The 11,008-nt window shown below is 33.0% G+C and overlaps 1 protein-coding gene across 1 annotated transcript; it reads right to left on the bottom strand.

The window, feature by feature from the left end:
* Nucleotides 1-2,990: 2,990 nt before the first annotated feature.
* On the bottom strand, nt 2,991-8,922 carry LOC126885577 (uncharacterized). The gene is made up of 2 exons (XM_050652168.1): nt 8,191-8,922; nt 2,991-3,041 (listed from the first exon to the last, which is right to left on the bottom strand). The coding sequence occupies exons 1-2, from the start codon at nt 8,920-8,922 to the stop codon at nt 2,991-2,993; spliced, it is 783 nt and encodes a 260-aa protein (XP_050508125.1).
* Between the last annotated feature and the right edge of the window lie 2,086 nt (nt 8,923-11,008).

Below are 11,008 nucleotides of genomic sequence, written 5' to 3'. Positions count from 1 at the left end.
TACGAGCATAGTTCATTAGGGTTTTTACCTGGTTTGGGAAGCATTATTATTTCTGCTACTTTTCACTGATTTGGAAAGTAGCTCAGCCTTAGCATTGCGTTAAAAATTTGTAGTAATGCTGTTATTCCTTTTCTAGTAAGTTTTTGCACTATAATGCCGGTTATTAGGTCATAGCCCGGTGCTGGTTTTGGTTTAATTTGGTGTACAATTACATCTCTTATTTCCTTGTATTTAAAGTTGCTTATGGGCTGTTCTATTTGGAGAGGTGACTCCAGGTAGTTTTGTATGTCGTCCATGTCTTCTTGTGTACTCTCTACTTCATTTGGTTTAAACACATTTGATAGGTGAAGTGCAAATGCATTGGCCTTTTCTTTGTCGTTTCTGGCCCATTTCCCCTGTTGATCTTTTATAGGGGGAATATGTTGTTGTTGCCTGTTCAATTTTTTGTTGCTCTCCAGAGTTAGTAGTCTGTTGCTTTCGTTGGCGTTAGGTTTTCGAGGTATGCCTGAACCGAGTCATTTTTCATCGTTAACAGAAGTTTTTTTAGGTCCTTACATGCTTTATTGAGGTTTTTCTTATTTTCTGCTGTCCTTGTTTGCTGCCATTTCTTGCGTAGTCTTCTCTTTTCAGCAATTTGGTCTTTTATTATGATTGGGTTTTCGTCGATTTTATCACTGTCTTTTTGTATCGGAGTTGCGACCCAACCCGCAGTTTGAATGGAAGTTGTTAGTTTTTTTAATGCTACTTCTATGTCCTCGGTTGTTTTAAGAGGAATTTTGAGATCTATACATGCATCCACCCGTTCCTGGAAGGTGTCCCAATTTGTTTTATGATTGCATACTATAGGTTTTTTTGGTCGCCCTACTATTCCCTCAAGCATGGTTAAGAGTATTGGTGAATGATCAGATGATAGATCAAAGTTTGAATGTATTTTGAGTTGTTTAGTATTAACACGTTCGCACCTGACTACCACTATACTGGTAGTTCGAGTTTTCCGTAACATACTGACTACCACTTTACTGGCTCACAACTCTACTAATTTCAATGCTTTATATATTCACACAGACCAGGAGTGAAGGAACAAGTTGTAGACGCCGTATATGTATGTAGCCTATAATATTGTAATCTCTGCCAGTATACTGGTAGTTCGTTCCTAAGCGATTATCGACACATTTAGAGTTTGTCTCATCTTTCGACAATACATAGGCAGTAAACGTCACAAATATGGGATTAAACTATACGAACTCACTACACACGATGGATATATATTAAATATTATAATATTTAATTATTATAATTAATAATTATTGTATATACCGGAAGAGGTATCTTGGAAACGGCGGATATTGTCAAAGAGGTCACGACGAATTATTTCGGAAAAGGTCATGTTTTATACATGGATAATTTTTACAACAGCGTAGAATTAGCGGAAACCCTATTCAAGGAAAAAACATATGTTGTTGGAACTTTTCGAGAAGAAAGAACTGGAAACCCTAATGATATGTTAAAGAACAAGCTAAAGAAAGGAGATGCTGTATGGAAACGTAAAGGGCCCGTATTGGTTACTAGGGAAAGATAAGCGCGATATCAGAATGATCAGCATAAAGCATGTTATGACTGAAGTTGTTTGTAAACGAGGTGCTACGAAAATTAAACTTGATTGTGTGCTTGACTACAATAAGCACATGTCTGGGATAGATCGAGCATATGTTGTCATATTACCCAGTACGAAGAAAAACACTTCGGTGGTATTAAAGATTGTTTTTCCATCTATTAGACATATATGCATTTGCAACAGCTTTTACATGTACAAGAGAGCATCGAATAGGAACACTTCTTTTTTGAAATTTCGTGAGTGCATAGTAATGGACCTTATCGACAATAACAAGGCTATTCAGGTACAAACAACTGAAAACAACATGCATTACCCAGAAAAAGTTCCGTCCACGGAAAAAAATAAAAGTGGTATGTTACGGTGCCAATATTGCACTAAGAAAAATGCCCGAAATAGATCACGTCATTAATTGTAACAGCTGCTTCGACTCACCAGGACTACTCGTATGCATAGTTTCTTGCTACAAATTGTTCCATACACAAGTCAAACAATAAATTTATTTCTTATAGTTTTAAATTTATAATGATAATTATGTTTCTTTTGTAACAAAAAAATTATAAAATTTATAACACCAATTTTTTTCCCAATTATACAGCGATTATTGTTGTTCATTTTGCCTAGATTAGCCTGCCAGTATACTGGCATTCAGTATATAGTCAAAAACGTACATCTATATCCTGACTACCACTATACTGACAGGCTAAGTAAACCAAAAAAAATGTTTAAATATCTATATACTAATCCATGTGTCCGAGTTTTAATCCAATATTCCTGTTTTTTACCTAAAAACTCATATCCGTTTCTGAGGAAAGTCTAGTATCAATAGGTTAGGTGCGAACGTGAGTATTAATGACTTTTGTTACGAAAAAATCTATGGCATCTGGTGTTTTCTGTGAATCACTGGGCCAGTATGTGGGTTCTCCTGTGGCGAAGTGCTTTAAGTTACTGTGATTTATAGTTTGAAATAATTCTGTACCTTTCGTAGTTATTAGTCTGGAGCCCCAGGATTTGTGTTTGGCATTATAGTCTCCTCCTGCTATGAATATGTTTCCAAGCGTTTCGAAGAAATTAGAGTATTCTTGTTTTTTATAAGAAAATTTGAGCTATTAACATTTATACTTTAATTAACCATAATGATAGAAGAACTCAAAAGGAACATTATGGGTATGTGCAAATGTTAGTAAGTTTATTTTTTGGCCAAGATATCGATATTTTAATGGCGCGCTATGAGGCACAAGATCGGCTCACTGTCAAGTATTTTTCGACGCTTTATCGATCGTAAGTGCTGTTTCACATTATAAGAATTTAAACGTGCGAGGGTTAGAACGCACGACGACATTCCAATGGTGGCGCATGTAATCATATGGAGCCTTTCTCAATAGACGGTGTTGGAACGTTCGGTGAAGTTGCCGTGTTTATGTCGACCCTGTAAGGTTAATGATACTCCATTGTTAGGTTATAAACTATGTTCTTTATTGTCATGCTTCTACCAACTATATAGATAGCAGGCAATACACCTTTCCGTCATATGGTGAATGTATTGCCTACCTTACACCTCTCTTCCTAAGTCTAAGTCTAACAAACAAAATAAAAGTTCACATGAACAGAAAACACAACCCAGATTAAACATATTACAACTACATCATATATCATATACTACATCATATATAACAAAGGAGCACTCGTAAGTGTAGGGTTTTATCGGTCAAGTGGGTGAAAAAAGAGACAAAGAATTCAGCTACTTCATCTATTTATTGAAGACGTTTCGTCTACTGCTCAGTAGACATCATCAGTTCATCTACAAAAAGAGTGTTATAAGAAACAACATCCAAAAGAGAGGTAAAAAAGCACTAGCGTTACCTTAAAAAGACATGTAGCAAAAGATAAGATGTACATAGTAAAAAAAACCTTATCCATGAACCAATGTAATGTATAAGTATGTAACATTTAAGTGTATAGTTAATATTTAAAAACTTTAGTACAGCCAAAGACAAGACCATGTGGTAACAGTCACATATAAAAAACAAGTGGAAAAAAGCTGGCTTGCTTTTTTTCCAAAGTCAAGAATGAACCAAGAAAAAACCAGATTCACACTTCCAAAAATTTAGTAGTGTTTAAGCATACTTCATTTTAACCTTAGGCAACATCATTAAATGAATATAGTGCTAATATGCAACTTCGAAAATTTAAAGTTGAATAGTTACCAGCAGGTCATCCTAGCCCAACGGACACACAAAAGAAAATGGAGTTTGAATTATCAGGTGTAAACTGACATCTCGCCAAGAGGCAGGCAACCTTTAAAAAATTTTATAACAAAGAGTGACTGACAACTGCAGCGCAGCGCGGTAAAATTTAAATTGATGTATTTAAAACAGTTATAAAAGTGTTTAAAAAGTGAAAGTAATATCAAGAAGTAATCAAGGGATGTACCTTATACCTCGTAGACAAGAATCACAGTTTATTTTAAACAAGTGAGGGCACTTCACACAATTATATGGAAAAGTGCCTACGTTAGTACTGGTCATCCAGTTACTAACGAATATATAAGATAGTACAATAGTATAACTCCCATATATCGCAGCTCAAAATGCAAGAAAAAATATGCAATAATTTAAGAAAATTTATAAATCAGTTTAGCAAATTGTAATTTATAATTAATATCAATAATGCAAAATTTTATCCTATGGAAAATTTTAAATTGTTCAATCTATTAAGTAACTGTTATTATCAAAAAAAAAAAAAGTGGGAAAAGCTTGAAAAAACCACCAAAAACTTTTTTACAATAAAATAATTTAAGTGTAATAACATCTACTGATTCCGCAAGATCAATATTAAAAGAAGTGGGAAAAGCCTGAAAACCACAAAAACTTTTTTACAATATAATAATTTGAGTGTAATAATACCAACTAATTCTGCAAAATCAATGCATGGTATATTTGACTCAAGTTACTGATGTCAGTTCTCTTGTTAAGTACATTAGAGGTTTTTAATATGAAACACATCTCTAAGAACTGTCTTTTCGACAGGTTGCGTTCATTGCAAAGGATCTTGGCTTCATCAAAGTCCACCTTATGTTTTGTATCTATTGCATGTTGGGCTAAGGCACAAGTTGGTTTTTTCAAATTGATATCACTACGGTGTGAAATTAAACGTGATTTTAAAGCTCGCTTTGTCTGCCCTACATAACATGCGTCACATTCAGCACAAGGTATGTGGTAGACCACATTAACCTGTTCCAAAGGGGACAAGGGTGTTTTAGTCTTAGAGAACAAATTTCTGACTGATCTTGCGTTCTTAATTGCAATCTTAACAGGAATATTATTATTTTTATATAGTTTAATAAGTTTATCAGTAACCTGAGGAAAATAAGGAAGTGAAGAAAACTGGGAAACAGGAGTCCCAAGATTAGTAGTAGGCAGAATTGTGATATAATGTGTTCATATAAGTACGAAGGTGTACGAGAAGGTCTACCACTACGAGTATATTTTGTATTTCCTTCCTCTCCCCCAACATCACTACTTACACTTTCAGTCTCTGAGTAATCAGTAGTAGCTGTGGAAGTTGAGGAAAGTTCCAGATTTGAGTTACCGAATCTGGGATTTGGATTTACAGAACTTTTAGCAATTGGTATATAACTGTAACTACGGGTTTTATTCTTATCTATAAACAAATCGTTTTTAGGATCCTCTGCCGACTTCTCTTGACTAGTATTAAGAATTCTAATGAATTTTCTGTTTCTTACTATTTGTGTACCATTAGATAGCTTTATTCTATATGATCTAATATTAACTTTTTGTAAAATTTTTCCCGAATGCCAGAAATTGTCACCCGGTTTGATTTGTACTTTAACCCTGGAATTGATTTGCAAATCAGGAAGTCCTTTAACACCTTTTTTATCAAAATTAATTCTTTGTTTGTACTTACTATCTTCTAAAAATTTATCATATGTGGATGTGTCGAATTGTTTAGTTTTATCATTAGTTAAGTTTGGCATTTGGTCCCTAAGGTCCCTATTCATTAGAATTCTTGCAGGAGTGTCACTATTATTTAAGGGAGTATTTCTTAAATCTAATAACGCTAAATATATGTCCTTGTTTTCGGCAGCGCATTTCTGTAAAGTTTTTTTTAATTGTTTGAATTTGCCTTTCCACGAATCCATTAAATTGTGGATATCTCGGTGAGCTAGTTATATGAGTAAAGTTCCATTTTTTCGTGAATTCTTTAAATATATTACTTGAAAATTCTGGACCATTATCTGTCATTAGTTCTACAGGAATGCCTTGCCTGGAAAATATTGTTTTAAGCGCTAGTATTATATTTTCACTTGTTAAATTTTTATTTAAATCGACAATCTCAAAAAATTTTGAATAATAATCACAAGCTATTAAAAATACACTGTTTTTAAAATGAAATAAATCACAACCTATTTTATACCATGGTTTTTTTTCGTATGAATGAGGAATCATGGGTTCAGGCTTTTGCGAATTTTGAAAAGTTTGACATATGTTACAGTTTAAAATCATGTCCTTTATTTGGTTGTTCATGTGAGGCCAAAAAAAGGATAGGTTCGCTTTATCGATACTTCTTCTCACACCAATGTGACTATAGTGCAGTTTTTCCAAAATTTCCTTTCTAATTGTTTTTGGTACTACTAAAGTTTGGCCTTTAAATATTAAATCTTCTACTAAAGTTAGTTCATCTCTGTATTTGAAATAGGGTTTAATTTCTTCTTGTACTTGTTTAATACGATTAGGCCAACCTGTAAGGATTTGATTTTTTAGTTTTTCAAGTACTGGGTCATTTTTAGTTGCTTCTATTATTTCATCTCTTTTTGTTTTGAGACATTTACATTTTCCATTATCATGCATACTTGTGCTTTTAATTCTATGTCTATGTTTTCGTTGAATGTTTTGTTTTGGAACGCTCTGGATAATGTATCAGCTAATATTAGATTTTTTCCTGGTTTATATACTAATTCGAATTCATATTTTCTAAGTTGAATAAGTATTCTTTGTAGTCGAGCTGGGCATGTATTCAAAGGTTTCTTTATTATACTGGTTAACGGTTTGTGGTCTGTTTGCACTACGAATTTTTTTCCAAACACATATTGTGAGAACTTATTAACACCGAACCAGACTGCAAGCAACTCTTTCTCAATTTGCGCATAGCGAGTTTGAGTTTCTGTAAAAGAGCATGAAGAGTGAGCACAAGGCATATTATCCTGTAATAACACTGCGGCCATGCCATATTTAGAGCTATCTACAGATATAGTAGTTAATTTATTTATGTCAAAAAAATTTAGGCAAGGGCTACTACTAATGATTTTCTTATGGTTATCAAATGCATTACTGTGAACATTAGTCCATTCAAATACTATATCTTTTTTTATCAATTTTCTGAGGGGGACAGTCTTTTCTGTTAAATTGTTTTTAAACTTACCTAGATAAGTAACCATGCCTAAGAATCTTTGCACATCCGCTACGTTTTTTGGATAAGACATGTTTTTTATTGCTTCCACTTTTTCATCATCTGGTTTCAGGCATTCTGCTGTAATTTTATATCCCATGTATTTAACTTCTGAAAGGCCAAACTTACATTTACTTCTGTTAAAACGAATGTTGTTTTCTTCGGCTCTCTTTAAAACTTCTTGCAATCTATTATAATGCTCACTTTCATTCTTGCCAGACACTATAATATCATCAATAAAGACACTTACGCCTTCTATGTCTTGAAAAATCTCAGACATTCTTTCCTGATATACCTCTGGTGTACTGGATAGTCCATAGGGCATTCTAAGGAATCTATACCTGCCAAACGGTGTAGAAAAAGTACACAGTTTTGAGCTATCTGCATCCAAATTTATCTGAAGGAAACGTTGAGTAGCGTCTAGGGTGCTAAAAAATTTTGCTCCTGCCAGTTTTTCTATCAGTTCATCAAATGTTGGTAGTTGGAGATAGTGCCTTTTGATAGCGGTATTTAAGTCCTTGGGATCCAAGCAAAGTCTTAAATCTCCATTTTGTTTTCTCACCAAAACATATGCATTTACCCAGTCTGCAGCATCATCTGCTTTTTCAATTAACCTTTGCCTTACTAAACTATCAAGTGTTATTTTGAACTTTTCTTTAATGGAAAATGGAATTTTTCTAGGGGGATATATTACTGGTTTTGCATCTGGTTTGAGCTCAATATGGTAAGGTTCTTCTAGACAACCTATGCCTTTAAACAGTGAGTTATAATTTGTCAATAATTTATTCACACTATTTGTTTGTTCTATATTTACCATACCAACTCTACTAATTAAATCAAATTCTATGCAGTCTTTTAAACCCAATATTGGACATGTATTTAAATCGATAACATGAAACAAAATACTTAGATTTCTGCTTATTTTTATAGTTGCAATTCAACAAACATTCTCCAACTATAGGTAGTAAATTTTTTGAATATGAACTTAAAGTGACTTCAGTATTTCTTATTCTATTTAAATCAAAACCTATTTTATTTAAAATATTTACAGCTATAACATTAGCCATGGAGCCTGTGTCTAATTTAAAATTTATAATGTTACCTTCTACATTTAATTCCTGATCCCATGCCATTTCTCCATTCTTTGAAATCATATCAATTGCTTCCACATAAACCGTTTTCACTTCACTTTCACTGTTATCACCCACAGCATAAACACTTCTTCTATCTCTGTTGTTCTTCTTATTGTAGCAGGCTGATGAAAAATGATTGTAACCTCCACATCTTGCACACACTTTACCATAAGCCGGGCATTTTCTAAAATCATGTTTATATGAACATTTCTTACATTCTTGGTTATTGTTGCTTTGATGTTGGGTCACCAATTTCTGTCTGAATTCTCCCCTTACATCTCTTGAGGGTTTTTTGTTTACTTTATCTACATTTAAGTCACTCGTACCTGCCTCCATGTAACTGGATATAGCCATATTACGTTCTTTAGTCTTTTCTATGATAACTGCTTTCTTTATAACTTCTTCTAATGTTTTTAAATCATCTTGTAGGAGTTTTTCTCTAATTTCGCTAGATTTTATACCACAAATTAAAATATCTTTAACTAGGCTCTCCCTTAGTTGATCTAGTTCACAGTGTAATGATATATTTTTCACTCTTACACTAAATTGCTCAATACTTTTAAACTCTGTTTGCTTACTGGTTAATAGTTGATGTCTTTCATAGGTTAAATTTTTCTTTGGTGTAAAGTGGTTATCATATTTTGTAAGTAAAACTTCTAGATTATTTTTTTCTTCGTCTAAGAATGTGAATGTATTATAAATTCTCATTCCTTCGTCACCTATTAACGTTAACAACAGGGCACATTAAGTCTCTTGTGCCTTTTTTGAAATCTCGGTTGCCACGAGGTAAGTTGTGAATCGCTGTTTCCAGAATTTCCAATTTTCGGAGACATTCCCTGACATCTCCATAGGAGGTACGCCTTTAAAGTCCATGTTTACTATAATTATTACTGATTTATCTTCTTTATTAATTTTATGTAAGCCATGTCAGCGCCATGTAAGGTTAATGATACTCCATTGTTAGGTTATAAACTATGTTCTTTATTTTCATGCTTCTACCAACTATATAAATAGCAGGCAATACACCTTTCCATCATATGGTGAATGTATTGCCTACCTTACAGTCCCTCGCTTATAACAACAGCCGTGCCGTCTTTACGCACCCAGTAGCATAGGGGACTTAATGCATCCTTTCTATGATACTGTCGTTCACTTGCACGAAGGTAGCTTCCTCGGTTGTTTGGTATATGATTTTCATTTTTCACTTTGTGGCTGTTTGAAGTAGGTGCATATATTTTATGTTATGATGTCTCAGATTGATAGCGAAATATTAATAACATTAATTAAAGCAATACTTGTTCTTTGGGACAAAACAATAGAAATATATAAAGATATAAACTTGACGAGAAATGCTTGGAATGGTGTATGCCGTGCACTTAACAGTGAATTTGACTAATTAGGTGATAAAGAAAAAAACACATTTGGTAAGTACAGAAAAATTATTTATAAGTTCCTGATAACAACAATAATTAGAACTGCCAAGTATATTATAATAAATTTTATTTTACATAGTTGCCATTAACGTTGAGTATAGATGGTGTTCCATCAATATGTGTGAATATAATAGTTATTTATGATATGTGTTAAAAGTACACGTTTAAGGCACGCATGTGGAAGTTTGCAGAATGAGCGAAAGCGAGTTCTGCAATTCACATGAGTGCCTTAAAAATGTAGTTTTTTTAAGGCTAAGTACTAAATGTACACGCATATCATACAATATTTTTTCTACAAACGTAATTACGGGACAATATCTACAAAAACTTTTACTTGAACTTGACTGACATTCCAATTTTATATTTTTTTGACATTAGATCAAAATTGCATATACGGTCAATACGAACTGCAGTGCCTTAAAATGTTTTTAAAGCACTAGTGCCTTAAAGTAGCATTTTTAACGCTCGTATGGAGTGCTAAAAATTGCATTTTTAACACGGTTGTAGAAAAAAATATATAAATCGTATCTTTTTGCTATAATAAGATGGACCCAATGGGTTCGGTTCCTCTTATTTCTCTTTCTTCGACGATAAAGTAACCACAACGCTATAATTTGATTTCCCTCAATATAATATACACCATTTATACTTTTTAAAATTATATTTAGTATTATTATAGGGTGAAGAACCGGTTGAAGACTGAAGAGGTCGGCCGTCACGTCTTGTGTGAAATTATCTAAAAACAACATTTAAAACGAGTGAAACAACTTTTAAAAACGAGTAGATCATAGAGAGTCTTTTAAATTCTGTACATGAAAAATATACTATATTGTAATGTTGTTCTGAAGCTGTTTCCTTATGACATTTTTGTAATAAACTATTCTAAATGGAAAATAAGCCACAATTTAACTAAAAAAATGGAGTTATTAACGCTTCGACGCCCAAATCGGATGTCGAAACGTTAATAAAATATTTTTTTAGTTAAATTGTGGCTTATTTCCCATTATTAACAGTTTATTATATAGATTGTATGAGCTAATTAGATGAGCTAATCCAAGATCCCACAAATAACTTAGTAGAACAACGATTATAAAAACAAATCAAGACTTTTAATTAAAAATATAAGAAATAATAACTGACAACATAGAAATTACAAATGAATTAAATACGCATTACAGTACATTAGAACAAAAGTATGGACAAAAAATACCCATTTGTAATGATACATCGTAATGATATACATACCCGACATCGTATCATGTACCTATCTCAGCCACAAAGTGTAAATAAAAATAATATACCAAACAGCACAGCAAAATATCTTCGTGTGGCTCAATTCTTATTGTGTGAAAAGGACAAGT

Source organism: Diabrotica virgifera, chromosome 5 (assembly GCF_917563875.1).
Source record: "Diabrotica virgifera virgifera chromosome 5, PGI_DIABVI_V3a".
NCBI classification, from domain to species: domain Eukaryota; kingdom Metazoa; phylum Arthropoda; class Insecta; order Coleoptera; family Chrysomelidae; genus Diabrotica; species Diabrotica virgifera.
Note: the sequence above shows the minus strand (reverse complement) of the source record. Positions and strands in the feature narration are given on the sequence as shown.

Bases quoted from the DNA above. Each gene is read 5' to 3' on its own strand.
- LOC126885577 (XM_050652168.1), bottom strand. From the start codon at position 8,922: ATGAGAATTTATAATACATTCACATTCTTAGACGAAGAAAAAAATAAT. The intron at 3,042-8,190 runs GTAGAAGGTAAC...TTAACCTTACAG, and splicing joins CATGGGATCAGGAATTAAAT to GGTCGACATAAACACGGCAA.